This window comes from Brachionichthys hirsutus, chromosome 18 (genome assembly GCF_040956055.1).
Source record: "Brachionichthys hirsutus isolate HB-005 chromosome 18, CSIRO-AGI_Bhir_v1, whole genome shotgun sequence".
Classification (NCBI taxonomy): Eukaryota; Metazoa; Chordata; class Actinopteri; order Lophiiformes; family Brachionichthyidae; genus Brachionichthys; species Brachionichthys hirsutus.
The window spans coordinates 5,079,632-5,096,631 of record NC_090914.1 but is presented as its reverse complement, the minus strand read 5'-3'; the positions used below and the strand labels follow the sequence as shown (position 1 = coordinate 5,096,631).

The following is a 17,000-nucleotide window of genomic DNA, read 5'->3' as shown; positions in this document are numbered from 1 at the left end:
GTTTTAGATTTTGAACTCAGCTGTGCTTTCAACTGTCAGGCTTGTGGGGAATACCTTGTATTGACTATTTGAGACGAGTTATCACATCTTTATTTGACCAGTGAACTTTGTTATTTTCATTTTTAGTTATTCTATGAAAGAAATGGAAAATAACAGGTGCTGCGGATGGGAACTGGAGAATAAACCATTGTTAATGGTTTGTACTTTTGCTCAAGTTCAAAATGTAAACTTTATAATACATCGCTCTCTAGTACTTTCAATGGAAACAAGACCGCAAGGACTTTTTTGGAATGCTCCTCTTAGGCAGGGTGTTTGACTGTACTTGTACTGTACTACGTAGTATTGTTTGACTGTACTTGTACTGCCCTAACATTCTATCTAATAAATATATTCATCATCATCATCATAATCTATTCTAGTGGATAAGGACAACAGTACACAGAGGCCTCTAGTGGTCCGTTTGTGAAGTACACCACTACGGACGGTGCTTGTGATTGGTTATTGTTAGTCACGTGTCTATTCTGAAGATGGCGTCTCCAAATGGAGGTAAATTCCAATTCCTTACCCTGCCGTGCGATGGATAAACTCTAAATTTAGCACCATTAAGGGCATTAGATCGATAGGAACTCATTCGCTGCTTTAAACGAACAGTCAGAGATGACGGAATAGCACGCGTCGTCGCTACATTTGAATGGTTTGGAGGTTGGCTGGAGGCTTCACAAGCCCCGCTGTTGCGTTTTGAACACTGTCAGAGAAACGCAACGTCAGATTTGAAGCCTGAAGCCTGAAGCCAGAAGCCTGAAGCCTGAAGCCACGGTTCAGTTTGACACTTAAAAGCCGGACCAAAGCCGCACTTTGAAGTTTTCTGCTGTTCCACACAGCTCAGGTCACTCTGACTGGTTCTAGGGCTAATAATCCTGATATATTGTCTCATAACATCGTAATTATCGTTCCACAAAAGCTCCTTATAGTTTTTCTAGTTTGTCTGTTCACCCTTTGCGTTGCTGTGAAAGGTTTTTACAGTAAAACTCTTGTAGTCTTGTTTTTTTTCTACAGCTATAGAACATTAAACTGATTTGCGCTCGTCCCGTCATTAAGATGTAATTGTCAAAACCTGGTCAGTCGAAGAATGACAGAAAATAAATGTGCATTTAATGCAGGACTGTCACTGAAGTATTTTCATCTTATGCTCTTCTACATTTAGGAAAATGTTCTTTTTACTTTGCTTAATTTAAGGAATGAATGAAGTCACTCCTTCCTCTACAGATATACTTTATGGAAATATAAACGACACGTATTTGATCACGTCGATTGTGGAATAACCTTTCTGATCAATGTTTCTTGTGTTCCGGCAGGTGATGATTTTGAGTCCTCTTTACTGAGCTTCGAGAAGTTGGACAGAGCATCCCCAGATCTGTGGCCAGAGCAGCGTAGGTTCACATTCTGTATTCCCATTAAACGTGTTTTTTTTACGCCATTATAATCTTGATTGATCCTGTAATCTCTCACGCAGTGCCTGGAGTAGCAGAATTTGCAGCATCTTTTAAAAATGTGAGTTTGTTATGGCTCAATTTATTTTCACGACCAAACGATATCATTAAATGGACTCGACACACCGTAATATTTGGTTTGTCTCACGTCATAGCCCATCACTAATTCGCCCTCCAAGTGGATGGCTGAGCTCGAGAGTGAGGACATTGAAATGTTGAAAGGTTAGTGTTGTGTTTTTTTTGTGTTTTCTGTTTAGCTGCAACATTTAGTTGTGGAAAGAACTCACCAAATGGAATGTGGGCTAAAACAGATAAGAGCTCCCGTCGTGGGTTCCCTTGTCCTTCCACAGAGCTGGGCAGTCTGACCACAGCCAACCTGATGGAGAAGGTCAAAGGCCTTCAGAACCTTGCGTACCAGCTGGGCTTAGAGGAGTGTGAGTACTTGTTAACGTCAGGCGCTGTTACGTGCCGATTTTACCACTAGATGGTGCTCGGAGTCTTCCTGTGTCACTTGACTGGTGTTGAAAATTCAACCCGTCTGACTGCACAAAGGGTTAATATGTTGATTTAGGAATTTTAAACTTTAAATATTTCGTGAAGCGGCCGACGTCTTAATGCGGTCGATTGTATGGATGAATAGGTTCAACATTTAGAAGCGATAAAGGCCGATAACGAAGGCGTGTTTACCCGCAAGAGCGCAGAGAAGTGGCCCGAGCGTTTGATGGAAGCAGAATCTGGTTTTTAATCCGTTCCCGACTGCCTCCATTGTCATAATCCTCGTGGAGTGTGGATTAGAGACAGACACAGTAAGTGCTCCTGTTTTCCTATGATAAAAAAATATTTCTTTTTCCAGTGCAAAAAAAAAAAAAAAAGCTGAAAAGAAGTACCGGCATAGCCCCTTCCTATCATCATCGAAAGAAATATGTGACCATTGATTATTTTCTCTGAAGATAACATGACAGCCAAATTGAGATGGTGGAAGAATGAGGAAATTGTGGACGGGCTTCAGATCCGCTCGCCTTCTCTTTATTTTCACATTATTTGGATAATCTCTGTGTAATCTTGACTTTGGAGGGGCATGTAAGACGCACTGTTATGCAGATGTTAGCCGTCTCCTGCAGGTTTTTGCACTCACGTCGTGCACCTCTGGATGACGGGACGCAACGATGGTTATTATCGCTGTCGAGCGGCCTGGTAATAGGTGCCTGTTTAATGCTCTCTGGTTTAATTTTCTCCTTTTCCCTGGCTGTCAGGGGAGGCCTTGTAAATCTCAGCTACCTTTTCATCATGTTTGTGCACTCTTCAGTACCCGTAAACGAGACGCCGCAGAGGCACGGCAGCGCGAGGGCGAAGCCGGGGGGGGGGGGCGACACAGGATTTACTGCCCCCCCCCCCCCTCCTCAGCATGTCGACCATTAAAGAGGAAGCTGGTTAATGGGCAGAGCACAATCATCAGTGAAAACTCACCCGCCCCACTTCAGCGAGAAAGGAGACCCGGACCGAACGTTATTACGACGCCATTATCCCATGCCTAGATTGCACCTAAGAACCACCGGGGCTGCTCTCTGGGTTTTATTACGAATTGGGCCCTGTGCACAATATTTATTAATACGGCTGTGCAGGGGAAACGTACCCCCCCCCACCCCTCCTCTGACATGCACCTCCAATCATGGCTGTGTGACGCTGGCCGGTCCAGTCCCCGAGGGGTTTGGCGCGTGCCTCTTCCTCAGGCCCCAGCTGTTGCCCCGCCCCGTGATGAATGCCCCCTGTCGTGGGCCACTGAGTGTGGCCACCAAGCCCAAAGCCCCCGGGGAACGATGAGGACTGTGATAAGTGCTGTTATTGGAGGTAATTGAAAGCTGAGTGTTCCTTCGGGACGCCGAGGAGCTGCTGACCGCCAGACGGCTCGAGCTGGTGGTCGTGCTGCTCTCTCACACTTGTAGGCGAAGGACAACGGAGCGCCATTTAGCACGTAAACTCCTGCGATGTGTTGGTAAGTGGGGAAAGTTCCGACTGTCGTCACCCTAATCTACGACTCCCAGTTTAAGCAGCATCCTTTGAAGTCTTCTGGCTGGAGTCCCACCTGTTGTCTCTGCCTATTTGAAGGTGAGCCAGGAGGTCACGCTGCCTGACAGCTCCTAATGCCCCCCCCCCCCCCCCACCCATTCGCTTCCTCTTCCTCAGCCTCAGGATCAATCTCTGGCCTATTAGAAGCACGCCGCTGCTGAATATGATTGCATTCACTGGGCTCCACCGGTGCTAATGTGCCTCCATCAATCCATCGGGCAGGCTGACCGCAGGGCGGCCGGTTATGAAGTGCTTGAGGTGACAGCCGCTGAATGAGGAACAGGGGACGCCTCCCTTCCTCCTGCTCCTCACCTCTACTGCTCCTCTGTTCTCGTATTTTCACACCTCTCCTGCCTCTTTGGGCCTCTGCAGTAACAATGAATGGCGGCGTTCTGGTTCTTCTCCTCGAAGGTCACCTCTGCTGAAGGATAGTGAAGCCTGAGCGTTTCGGTTTTTCTAATCGTGCTATTTTGAGACCTTGCGGCTTGTTTGCTTAGTTCCATCAAACGGACCGCCAGCCTTTTAATTCTGGCGCGTGCTTCTGGTAAAAGTGCTGCCGTCATAGAGACGTTCTGAACAAAGTCGAAGCGGGTTCCGCCTCAGGATGTCTCCGTCCTCACTCGAGCAGGGTGCAGCTGAATCTGATGGAGCCTGTCCACGTTTTCAGCAGGATCAGTGTCAAAGCTCTGTGAACGCAGAGGCAGGCAGAGCTTAACACACGCGCACACACACACACACACTTCTGACTTGTGCTTGCCTCCCTGAGCAGATCGGAAATGACACCTCATTTCCATAAAGGCATTAGGAATTCATTGGATTTTCTTTCCCAGCTAATCATCGTGCGGGTGTAAAACCTTTTAGGCTTTTTAATGAATGATTTTTGACTGATTGCCTATTAATAAGGACACCTCTTGAACAGACGCAGGCCCGGGCCAGGGTTGGGAGGTGCAGATGTGTTTGTTTTGGTGTGTGTGTGTGTGTGTGTGTGTCAGCCAGGCGAAAATGCATCTGAGAGGGAGAGGAGGGGTGCGCCCCCTTCTCAGTTGGGACATAAAGAGGAACCGGTGGCTCCCCTGGGAAATCACGGCTCGTGTCTGCATCTTAAATATCCCTGTGAAGTATCAATAAGTGGGTAATTGAATTTTGAACACAAACATGAGCGTTGTGTGTGTGTGTGTACGTGTTGTGCGATCGGGGGGGGGGCGCTGGGCAGAATGTGTGTGCTCTAAGCGCGTCTGCGCGTCTCCCTCGTCCCCGGGGAGGAGGTCGGTGAAGGAGGATGTTAAATCCATTAAATAAAGCTTACAGGCTGAGCAGCTCTCAGAGATGGGCAGTGGGGGGGGTCAGATAGGTCCACTTAACTCTTAATGAAAGTGAATTGGTGCAGTCAGGACTGGGGTGCACAACTCCAGTTAACTCCAGTGGTCATCTGGCTTTGAGGGGAAGAGGGTTGCAGCAGCTCACCAGGAGCGTACCTTCAAGAGCGGGGGGGGGGGGGGGGTATTGGGTGAGGCCTGTGAAAATGAGTCCCCGCTGTGAGTGAGGGGAAAGTAAGATGTTCCGCCACCGCATTTACATTTGAGCCATCTGGCTTTTTCCAAGTGAAAATGATTTTGCAGACAAACAGAAGCGTTTGAGAGGCACCACAGACAGACAGCCCAACGGCGTGCTTTGAGTGCTTGCAGCATAAAAGCATCGTTTTAGCAATGGAGGGGCGTCTGTTTGCATACGGGTAGTATGTAAGTGCAGCTTTAGGTTAATCTCTATGGTTGCGGGGGGGCATTGCTGTACTGGATCGAGTCTGGGGGGGGGGGTTTCATGGCCTTCAGGATCTTGATTTTGATTGTGTTGATTTTACATGGAATTGGTTTTAAACTATTGCTTTGATGAAGAAAAAAAAAGAATGTTTGTAGAATATAGTTTTAGTTTTTACATCCAGTCAGATGTGTTTAGTTCTACTGGTGGAGTCGGCTGCGACGGGATCTCAGATCAGTTCCTGCCAATTAAATAGGAACAAATCAACAGGGCACGGCGTTCGCCCGCAGAATCCATAAGGTGTCATTTAGTATGGATGGCAGTCCTAACAAGATCCTGATTAACTTAGTGCAAAATTAGTAATTGACCTTTCTAATCAAGTAAACAAATCTCTAAGTCCCCCTAATCAGTATTGATCGCCTTGCTTGCATGACGAAGCAAATATCTCTGTGTGTGTGCGTGTGTGTGTGTGTGTGTGTGCTGTCGACTCTTTCTAACCTTACCTGTTTGCATTTTTCAAAAATCACGTATTAATAGATGCAGCATAACAACTGTCGTCTTTATTCTCATGTCATTTTTAATTGGTGATTTTTCTTCAGAATAACAGTATTTAATAAATAAGTATTCATTACCAGATGAATTCCATTTAGCTTCTTCGGTTTGAGGGTTCTGGTATGGTTTGCTCCCACGCAGTCGTGTCGTGTTTGTGCAAATGTAACGAAGGAATGTTTTTAGCATCACATAAATTGATGCACGCTATGAAACGATTGCAATCCTTAAGCAGACGGAAAGCCATCCGGTGAAACAGAATAGCGATATTCTATTTCTGTTTGTTTCATGCATTAAGTTGATAAATATTGCATTCCTCTCATCACTCCACATCAAATATTAAGTTTAGGTCAGTTGAAAGAACATTCAAATCACATGCTTCATTTGCATCTTTATTTATTCCCGGAATCTGTTTCCACAGCGAGCTGCTGCATTTTGATTGTGTTGATGCACAACCTTTTTCCACTTCAGTCAGGCTTGATCTTTTTTTTTTTTCTTACATTTTCTGACATTGACTTTCCATTTGAACTGAAGATTCCAATAAATCTTGTTCAGTTCTTCCACTGGTCCCAGTGTGTCAGCATTTAGGTCCCGGCCATCTTGAATTTCATTCTCGCCAACTTGCCGATGCAAACTTTCGGTTGGTCTCACCTTCACCTTACCAGTCACAACGGCCCCCCCATTATTCCCTTTAATAAAAAGAGAGCTTCACATCATAAAGTGAGCTCTGATTTATGTCTGACGGTGTCTTTAATGTGACAACATGAATGATATTTCTCTCTGAGCAGGGTTAGGCTGAACTGAGCTGTAATTAATGAGGTGCTCAGAGGGGGGCGAGGGGTCTCGGGAGGAGAAGCAAAGCCATCATTGATCTGTTTCATAGTTGGTCTCCTCAGTAGCGAGAAGAGGGGAGATTGAATCATCAAAATCAGAAATATTGACTGCTGCCCTTTCCCGTTTCCAGCGTTGCTGCTCCTAATAACACAGTGACATGGAGATTCCTGTGGCGTCAGGGTCATCCCAATTTAATTTCTTTTCCTCGCCTGAGTTTTGTGGCCTCATTTTCTTCTGAAGCACTTCCTGCATGTCCATGGACCCCCCCCCCCCCCGATGACTTTCCTTAATGTGATTTGAAGAGACAGCAAAGTGCAACGTGAATCCATCCCATTCCAATTAGCATCATCTTTAACTTAATGAGGGACACTTCAAGGTGGTGAGGCCCCACGCCCAGATCCACCATCATCATTCCACACCGGGAAACTCATCTAAATTACTACCCCCCCCCCCCCACAGTTTTTCAGTGACCACCATGAACATCGCTGCACAAGCAGACGGCGGTTGAAATCCTGGTCATGCTGTTCGCTGCTTGTCTTTAAAGACATGACGGTTGATGACTTCCTGCCAGATGCAAGATGAAATCCGTCCTTTTTTTTTTTTGCTCGGTGCTTTAATATTAGTCAGGCGTGCCGTGTTGCATCTCTTCTGATCCTGAGCCTGATCCTCTTCTTATTTTGAGCAAAGGCTACTGCATGTGACACCTCTTCTGGGTTCATGCTGCTGCTAACAGTCTCCATAGCGACGCAGAACCCCTTCTGCAATGATTGCTCATCCAGTAAAGACCAGTTTGTCTGTTGCAGCGACCACAATGCAGGTCTCGTTTACTAGAGCACACCCTGACGCCTTGGTGTTGCAGCGTAAGACAAATTCAGCCACGCGAGTCATGCTAGCTCCGTGTTCTTGAACCTCACCACACTGAGACAGCATCAAGCAAATCCTGGAGCTCTCTGGGAGCTGCATCTCCATTTTGTGCTGTTTACTGTGTCCTAAATGAAAAGAAGTTGGCATGAATTGCCCCCCCGGTGTGACACTGCAGATATTAAATACATGCTTTGCATTGCTAAACAGGTGTGAAGTGTTTTCAGCTGCAGACAAATGTTTTCAGATTTCACCAACTTATCAAAGATGGTTGGATTCTTGTTCTACATGCATAATAATTCATACAATACTATCATAATAGCAATGTCAAATGTGTGATATTGTGTCTCCTTGTGTTCCAGCCAGAGAAATGACCAGAGGGAAGTTTCTGAACATCTTGGAGAGGCCGAAGAAGTGAGCTTTTTCAGGCAAACTGGAAATATTGGTCTGAAAAGGGAATCTGGTCAATACTTGTATTCTGAACAAAGACTTTGCACAAGCGCTCTCATACAGTGAGGTCTATTCCTCAGAGCCTGCAGCATCCTGTAGATGGAGGCCTTCTCATGAATGGAAACTCCAAATGATTTATTACTCATCAATTCATTTCTTTGCAGCATCTAAACCTGCTTAATTTAGATACCTACCGTATTTATTTATTTTGAGTTTTAAACACCATTGACTTTTTCATTTGTTTATGAAGTTGTATAATAAAGTTTTGAAATGAAATCTCCTCTGTGTTTGCAGCCAGTATAGCTACACGGCTTGTAGTCATGGTGATAACGTCATGCCTCTCTCCACACACACAGCGCTGCGCCTCGCTCCAACGTGAGAGTGCTTTCCTGGCTACCAGGGCATTTTCATTTAATGAGCATTGGAAGCAGGGTCCCACACACAAAACATTGCATAAAAATAATATTTTGCATTGTCATCGCTGTTAATGAGAGTTGACATAATTACTAAGACCATTTCTTTTCTAATTAGCACACTTCGGCCTTGTCTGAGTTAGTGGCCAGGCAAAAAGAGAATCAGACAGGCATGCTGAATGGGAAACAAAAGGAAGTCCATCCGCCATAATTAGGTAAGACAATGCCTCGGACTGTTCTCAGCTGGGTATGTCGCTGGGGCTCTGGCCACTCACTCCCAACAAGTTACCCTCCTCCCCAGGCCACTAATAAGCCCCTAATCGTCCTTCCGATTCACACGGACAGAGGCCGCCATTGCCTCAGTGGCTTCACCCCCTGCCTCTCATGCGTACCCTGGTTCACCCCCTTTTAAAAATGAACTGTTCTGCAAGTTGAAGAGAGATGTTGTGGATATTTGAACGCAGCTTGGTTTGTTTGCAGGATGATGAGGACACGAAATCACTTATACTTCCCTCTTTGGAGGAGCATATGTTAAACCTGCGGTTGTTGTTGGATAACCGGATTATTAGATATTGTAGCAGTTGGCAACAGATTTTATGAAGTAGTTGCAAAAAACTGAGTATCATTATGCAGGAAGTTATGGTATAGGTTAATTTCTTAATTATTACAAAATCATATTTAAGTGCCATTGTGTCCATTTTTAATCATTGTCCCTTTAAGTGAATTATTATATTTGTAAGGTGAAGACTTTGAAGACCTCATATAAAAGTTAAATATCCAACAAACGGCGGTAATAATATCTAAAGTGGCCGAATGGACAGTATCAGAGCTCTAAATGAAAGTGTTGTATTTTTAAGTCTTACTTTGGGACCCTGTTGTAAATTGGTGCCATGAGAACACTTGTTGGTATTGAGTGGAGAACACTGGACATCCTCAACGTGCTGCACCGGCAGCTGCCCGTCCGTCACCCGGAGCCTCCTCAAGACGCGGGGTCAGCCTCCTGCAGAGAGCCGGTCATCCATCCGTGCTCCTCCAGCCATGCGCCCATCCGCAGCGCGTTGGATTGACCTAACGTAACCTCTGTGTCTCCGACAAAACGTCAATCCGATGTGCCCCGAGTCCTTAAATTAGCTGTCAATTAGTGCAAATTAATCAACTCCTTGCCCCATTAAGCAATGCGACGGGCAGCGAGACCAAACAAGCCATGAGAAAGCTCCTCGCTCCGGAACAGAGAGGAGTGTCACATCGCATCACGCCCATGCGAGGTGCTTTTGGGAAAGCCGGGGCTCCGGCGTGGCTTTAGTGTGTTCTGTCATCAGGTGGCCCGCGGGCCCAGTTTGGGTCGGGAGGGACGCAACTTGATGGAGCGCTGCAGAGCAGCAACGTTGATCAACTTATAATAAAAACAGGCTTCCAATAATTTCTCATATATTCATGCGTGCCAGTGTGCACATTGGGGCCTATATGCGTGTGCAAAACAAACCCGTGCATGCTTTCCGCCGTGACCGTTAAGAATGTCCTCTTATTCCCAATCAGGGTTTCTGATCACATTTGTTTTGTCCCGCTGCAGATCACACCTGTTTGGATGTTACGGGCTGAAAGCACTGTGCGTGCATATGTTTATAAAAATGTCTACAAAATGATCACGATAGAGGATATGGAGTTAGCGTTACGCATATTAAGAGGAAAAAAATCCCAACAGCTGTTTGCTTTTTAATCTGCAGTCGTCAGATCCTGCAGATCTTGCAGCCAACCCAATCTGCACGAGTGACTGAACTAAATCTTCCCCGAATCTAGAACCCTTTTAGGCGGCCTGCGGGCTTCATGCATGTAAATCAGCATGCAACCATTTTCACGGGAGATGGACTATTAAAAGCCACGCGGAGTGGAGACGTGTTGCACTGTCAACACGCATGCTGGATAGATCGGAGCAGGTGATGACGCGTGAGAGGGGGCAGTAATTGGCGGGTCATCCTCGTTCACACCCATTTCAGTGGCTGATAAATAACAGGCTGGTTGCGTCATTAGCATATCCTGATAACATTGATTTCTTCATTAATAGAACTTCCACTAAATAGGGCCTAATTAGTTTCGACTGGCCAAACGCTCATTGCAGCAGCAATATTTTTCTGCTTCTTAATCTGGGCTCATTTCCGCCTGCGTGCCGGGTCTGGGTCGCATTCACGCGATTTGAGGTCATTTTCGTTATGATTGCGTGTAAGACTCATCCGTTATGTCCTCGTTCCAGTTTATAATTATTACCATCATCGGTCTGATGATGCTGTACGCAGGCAGAGGCCGCATTTAAATACATGCACAAAACCAATCATAATTATTTTGTCCAACTAAGTACATATCTGGTACGGTGTTGTAAACAATATAATTATACCGCCAGCAAATATGAAAACAAAATGTAGGTTTGTATTAATTATAATGAGTATGTTAAAATTAGCTTCAAGTCAAAGACAATTATTCTCTCTTCTAACCTTTCCTTTCTAACATTTCCATTTGCTTTACGCTAAAAATAAAGGTCGAGCTGGGTTTTGTATAATCTTCAACAAAAGGGCCTAAGTGTATTAAAATTATGAAATAACTAATTATTCACGTTACTCGTTTTTATGTAATTGTTCTAAAAAACAATTTTTAAAAAAAAATCAAGACTGCATGCTAAAACGCAAACAACAGGTGTAACAAACGTTTTCTCATTGATCAAATTACCAATTATTAATTTTCTGTATTCCTGACGTAATGGCATAAAGTCGGTATTTTAGGTCTAAAGAATTGAGTCACTCTCCATATTATTATTATTATTATTATTATTATTATTATTACAGTGATCACTGATTAAAAACGCCTTACTTGTGTATTCTCGACACACCTGTGTCTCGTTACGTCTCTTTTCCTCGGAGGAAATGCTGCTGCGTTTTAATCTCTATATCTGCGGTGCTGCTGCGGGATTAGCGCTGCAGGACAGTGCAGCGCGCAGCGGCTCCACGCACGCACGCCGTCCAGCTGTCCGTGGGTGGGTGGGGAGGCCCTTTGATTTGCGTGTGATGAGTTTCCCCTCGCATCTGAGAATCAATTATCCATGCGTGGGAGCCGGACCTGAGAGAGACATCCTATAGCTGGCTTTGTGTGTTTTATTTGTTTGTGCGTGCGTGTATGCGCGCGCGCGCATGTGTGTGATTGAGGCAGCTTTCGACATCTGCAGCATTTCAAAAATAAACAAAAGAGAATATTTAATATTTATTTGTCTTCCAAACAAACCAAATATATATCTCTGGGCCTCATTCGGCGATTTGTAACAATGGAATGCGTCATTATTTTTAATGTCATGGTTCCAGGTTGTTTTCTGCAGACTATTTAACCTCTGTTCTCAGCCTATAACTCCCATATGGTTTAAAAAGTCATTTCTGTAGCCTAAATCCGGCGTTCACTCATATAGCCCTGAGGCAAATGCAGATCTGTATCCGAGAGGGCGTTTAATGCAACCATGATCCACAGGAATCCGGAATCCTTGCAGCTCATTGGCTGCTGGGTCCTGCCTCTTGTTGGGATGGACCTGTTGGATAAAAGGGCCATTTTCTAAAGGACTGGTGTGCCACGCAGAGGATCATGCACTGGGGACCATCCTGTGAGACTGTTTTATAAGAAAAAAAAAAGGGCCAAACATATCATGACGGGGAAGCAGAGCGCCGTTCTGTCACAATGTTTAAATCTGTCGGAGAAATCTACTCTGGGCGCAAATGGAGGGAGTAACAACCACCAGCAAAAGAGCATCGCGACCAATCCCCCGCCGAGGTGCACCGGCTTTGGAATCCAGGAGATACTGGGACTGAATAAGGAGCCATCGTCCGCGGCTCCCTGCAGGACACCGCTGAACTCGCTGCCGCCAGGAGCGCACCTGATCGCGGCCAGATCCTTGCTGGGTCCCGGCGTGAGCGTCGGTGTCGGGATGGGATTAATCGGACCTGGTGGAATTCCTTCGTTTTACAGCCAACCAGCATTTTTGGAGACGGTGCTGTCGGACGCACAAAATGTTCATCTGCAGCCCCACAGCAGGTCCGGAGGGCCGCTGGAAACCAGCCAGTCTGCCAGCTCAGGTGATCTGATAAAACGGAGAGGAACGACAGGCAGTGAACAGGCCTGATCCGCCATATTATTATTATTATTATTATCATTATCATCATTAATGTTGTTGTTTTTAGCAAATGATGTAAATGTTTCTCAAAGGACATAATAAAAAAATATATACTTTTTCCAACAGCTTTTATTCAAACAATTCAAAACGCCATCAAACGCATTGAGTTTTGGATGATTAATATTTCCTCTTGTTTTAATCCAGACTCCGAGGATTTTTCTTCAAACGAACGAAAACTGTCGAAGTCATCAATCGGTCAGAATAAGAAACGCAAGAAAAGACGCCACCGGTCAGTGATGATTCCTGGCTAATGCGGGATCATGTTCGGTTCTTCAGGAATACATTCACAGATTTTCTCCCTGTATAATCCAGTAATCTGTAGTTTTCTCTGTGTATTAAATGTGTGTTTCATTACGATCTGTCTCACGTAAATTCGACATGCTACAAAACGCTTGTTTGGTTTTTATATGATGCGAATTGCTACAACCTTGATTTGTCCTGTTTTTCTTATTTTACGCCCAAGTATGCACAAGAGGGCTTCATATTGAAAATGTTTGAACATTTACTCCGTTGTTATTGTTGTTGTTGTTGTTTTTTACCTTTTGTATTTTTGCATTTCATTAGGGCTTTTATTTGAACCACAAGATTTCTGCTGAACGCGACATATTCTCTTCATTATATATTTAGTACACTTTGACTTTTTTATTTTTCCACAGGACCATATTCACGTCATATCAGCTGGAGGAGCTGGAGAAGGCCTTTAATGAAGCGCACTACCCTGATGTTTACGCCCGGGAGATGCTGGCCATGAAAACAGAGCTCCCTGAAGACAGAATACAGGTAATCCTCTCTGTGTGTTTTACCTTTTCTAACAAATTTAATTGAGTATCATCCTCAATCACTGTATACGAGCTGCTGTATAATTGTTATTTTTATTTTCGACATATCTACTCTATATGAATTATATACAGGTTTCATTGTACAGTTAAACCCCTGAAAAGGGGCAAGCTTTAAAATGTTGTCAAGTGGATTATCCTTTAGACTTTCCTGTCGAAAAATGCCAGAAAACCCTGGTCTTTCATTTATTTTATTTTTTATTTTTATTATAAAAATATATATATATTATTGTAAAATAGTTAATGTTACATAAAATATTTAAAAAAAATACTGTTTAGGCATATAGTTTTATGTTTCATTTCAGATTGCGTCTTCCGTATAAATGTTAAATTAATATCTGTCTAATATTTCAAACGTCACTGCTTTTAAATTATCTGGGAAAAAAATTAAATTGAAAAGGAAGTTTACTTTTCCTTTAGCAAATTTTTTATTTTTTTAAACACAACTTCTGACATAATAAACCTATATTATAAGGACATGAAGGTGCAGCTGTGATCGTTCCCATCAGGGACTCCCTGTAATATTTACCCCTGGCCGGTTGCCTCATGTTTAAGGGGAGGTGGGCTCTCAGTGAACCCCAGCCTGAACAAAGACACGCTCCTCCATGCATCCTCGCCGGGAAGGATCATCTCTCATCAGGCAGCAGTTGGATGTGAAACAATTTGTTCTCGCGGAGCCGCTAACGACCTAATCAAGCCATCACGGCGGAAGAAGATTGCAGTGTGACCTGGACCATCCATCTGCCCGGGTGCCTTTTAATCTCATTCTCATTACGGGAGCGCAACAGCATGCACAGCCGCGAATAAATAATGAAAAGGAAGGAAATAAATAAATAAGGACGGGTCTGTTCCTATCGTAAATAAAATTAACACCCAATTTTCTCATTGGGCGTAATTAGTTAAATCAGACGAGCTCTGGCTGCTGGAGAGGCGCAGGGAGTTCAAATGAAATAACTACATTGAATTTATTGGTACGGGTCAATAGCGCTGCTCCCCGGAGTCCCGGTAGTTTAATTTCCCGTGATATTTGCCCGCCTGCCCGCCATCGATTGGGCCTGAAATTAACTTATTTTTCAATCAGCCTCGGCGTGCCCCAGGGTCACCCCTCTCCTCGCAGCTCCCCTGGCTCTCTGAGGGGCAGAGAAAAAAAAAGAATATATTCTATGAAATAAGGGGTTATCATCAGAATCACCAAGCTTGAAAACAGTTTGATCGTTTTTAATTTAATATCGGTGCCCCCACTTGAATCCACCCCTCCTCTTCCTCTTAAGCATGGAGCTGAGTGTTGTTGGGTTGTTGTTTTTTTACAGTCACGTGCTTTCTGTGCTTCCCGATCAGTTTGGCTTCTCTCTCTGAGCTGACTGACATGCCTGATGCAGTGACTTGTTATCTGTGGCCAGTGAAGAGTCTTGATGTGTCTGTAATGCCTCCCAGAGACCTGGAGATGAGCTCTGGCAGGAGGCAGAGACCCCTCACACCTGTAGCCAGCATGCAATCGATGCATGAATCCAGCTGTCATCTTAAATGAGTCTGAGTCACTCTAGAGATTCCCAAAATGCCATGTTTAGAATAAACGAAATCCCACAAAGAATCCTTCATTAAAAAAATCTGCATCCAGATGATCAGAGTTCCTCATCATTTGTGTGTTCCTCGGACCACAGACTACCTCTACAAAAAAACCCATTCAGAACTTTTGTAGTTATTCTGCTGAACCCAAACCCTCTGCAGGGTGCTGCTTTACAGTGGCAGCAGTTGTCTACATGCTGCCAAATGCGGGGACCACAGTGTTCAAGGGGTTCCATCGCTGTCGTCTCCACATGCTGCTGCAGGTATGGTTCCAGAACCGCAGAGCAAAGTGGAGGAAGAGGGAGAAATGCTGGGGCCGTAGCACCGTGATGGCGGAGTACGGGCTGTATGGCGCCATGGTGAGGCATTCCATCCCCCTGCCTGAGTCCATCCTCAAGTCTGCAAAGGACGGCATCATGGAGTCCTGCGCCCCCTGGCTGCTGGGTGAGACTTGATGCCCCCAAACAAAATTGTTCATTAAATAATTTTAAGTATAATTAACACAGTTTCGCTGCATTAGTGATGGACTGATGCATGAAAATGGCAAATGCTCAAAATTTCTGATCAATGGACCCTTTATTGAAAAGAAATATCTTAATACAGAACATTTCGCCCTTTCATCCACGTCGCCGGTCTGCATTGCCATCTCTGCAATCATTTTTATTTTCTAAATCAAAACTATTTTTGCTTGCTATTTTCAGTCCAAGATGGCTTACCAGTCAACAGACGCTATTCTAAATCTGAATACCCGCAACTCTTTGCAGGGATGCACAAAAAGTCCTCGGAGGCAGCGGCTCCCCCGTCAACGGGAAAGTGCGAAGCGCCGAGACAGCCGAGCTCTCAAAGGCCAGAGGAGGCTGAAGAGGAAGAGCGGAGGTCAGAGGGCAAGTCCACCATTTCTAAAGAGGAACTGAGGGAGAACAGCATTGCTGCGCTCAGAGCCAAGGCTCAGGAGCACAGTGCCAAAGTTCTGGGGACAGTTTCTCACGAGAGACCGCCGGAGGGCCAACAGGAGAGACAGGCGGCCGAGGAGAAAGCCACTGATCCCATAAGTTCAGCCGAGGAGGAGAAGAGTCCATAGAGACTATAGCAGCTTCCAGAGGACTGTTCTTAATGATGCTGCTTTCAGTACGTAGAGGGATAGACCCAGCATAACTCACTGTCTGGCTGCATCTGGACGTCTCATGGGAGGACAGACATTCGTCCATCACTGGCTCTGCACAGGAGAAGCCAATGCACTTTTTGTGATTTACTTCAAAGTGTAAAATTGTCGTTGCTCATGCGCAGTAGACAGAATTTGACTGAGCGGGAGTAAAACTGTTACTAATGGTGTATATAGATCTCACAATTAAATATGAAACCAGTTTAATCCAGTATTACAGTTATAAAACATTAATTACAACTACCATTGAGCAATCACCATCTCCAAGGACTTCATTTCACTGTTGACATTTGAAAATCAGAAACGTCCCACGGACAGAGCTCTGTAAGAGAAAGAAAGTCATTCTTGTTCTTTGTCACGCTGTATATAAATTGAAATGTATCGCTCACTACGACACAATTTGCTTTCTTGTAGTTTAAAAAAAAAAGTTGTGTTTCCATTTCAACATATGTAAAACTCAAAATGCAAAGAAGAAAATAGAAACCACCTTTTATTAAATGTGGCTTTTTGGTGTCTTAGTATTCTGCTTTTCTTTCAAACAAGCAGTTTAGCGCAGGAAGACGGACTCCATTGTTAAGGCATGACTGTAATCCTTCCGTGGCGTGAAGTTGCCCTTGTTTGTAGCCACTTGTTGTTCTTGGCGTTCTGCTTTCCAGTCTCATTAGAACAGAGCCTACAGCTACATGCATGGGCTAGTCCCGCTAATCTGTCACACTTGAAGGGCTTCAATCTCAGATTAAAACTAGGGGGGCCGGTGATTTGGGACAGAAGGAAGAGTGAAAGCACTCCCCTCAAGTCGTCTGACCTTAGCCTGAT

The 17,000-nt window shown here is 44.7% G+C and overlaps 2 protein-coding genes across 2 annotated transcripts; both read left to right on the top strand.

Annotated features, from left to right (window-relative positions):
• Positions 1-527: 527 nt before the first annotated feature.
• On the top strand, positions 528-8,244 carry lin52 (lin-52 DREAM MuvB core complex component). The gene is made up of 6 exons (XM_068752159.1): positions 528-546; positions 1,356-1,430; positions 1,514-1,551; positions 1,646-1,712; positions 1,841-1,924; positions 7,919-8,244. Exons 1-6 carry the CDS (start codon positions 528-530, stop codon positions 7,972-7,974), a joined length of 339 nt encoding a protein of 112 aa, XP_068608260.1. The 3' UTR covers positions 7,975-8,244.
• A 3,851-nt stretch (positions 8,245-12,095) lies between these two features.
• Positions 12,096-16,103, top strand: vsx2 (visual system homeobox 2). The gene is made up of 5 exons (XM_068752222.1): positions 12,096-12,522; positions 12,765-12,849; positions 13,277-13,400; positions 15,286-15,466; positions 15,724-16,103. Exons 1-5 carry the CDS (start codon positions 12,096-12,098, stop codon positions 16,101-16,103), a joined length of 1,197 nt encoding a protein of 398 aa, XP_068608323.1.
• The last annotated feature ends 897 nt before the right edge of the window (positions 16,104-17,000 follow it).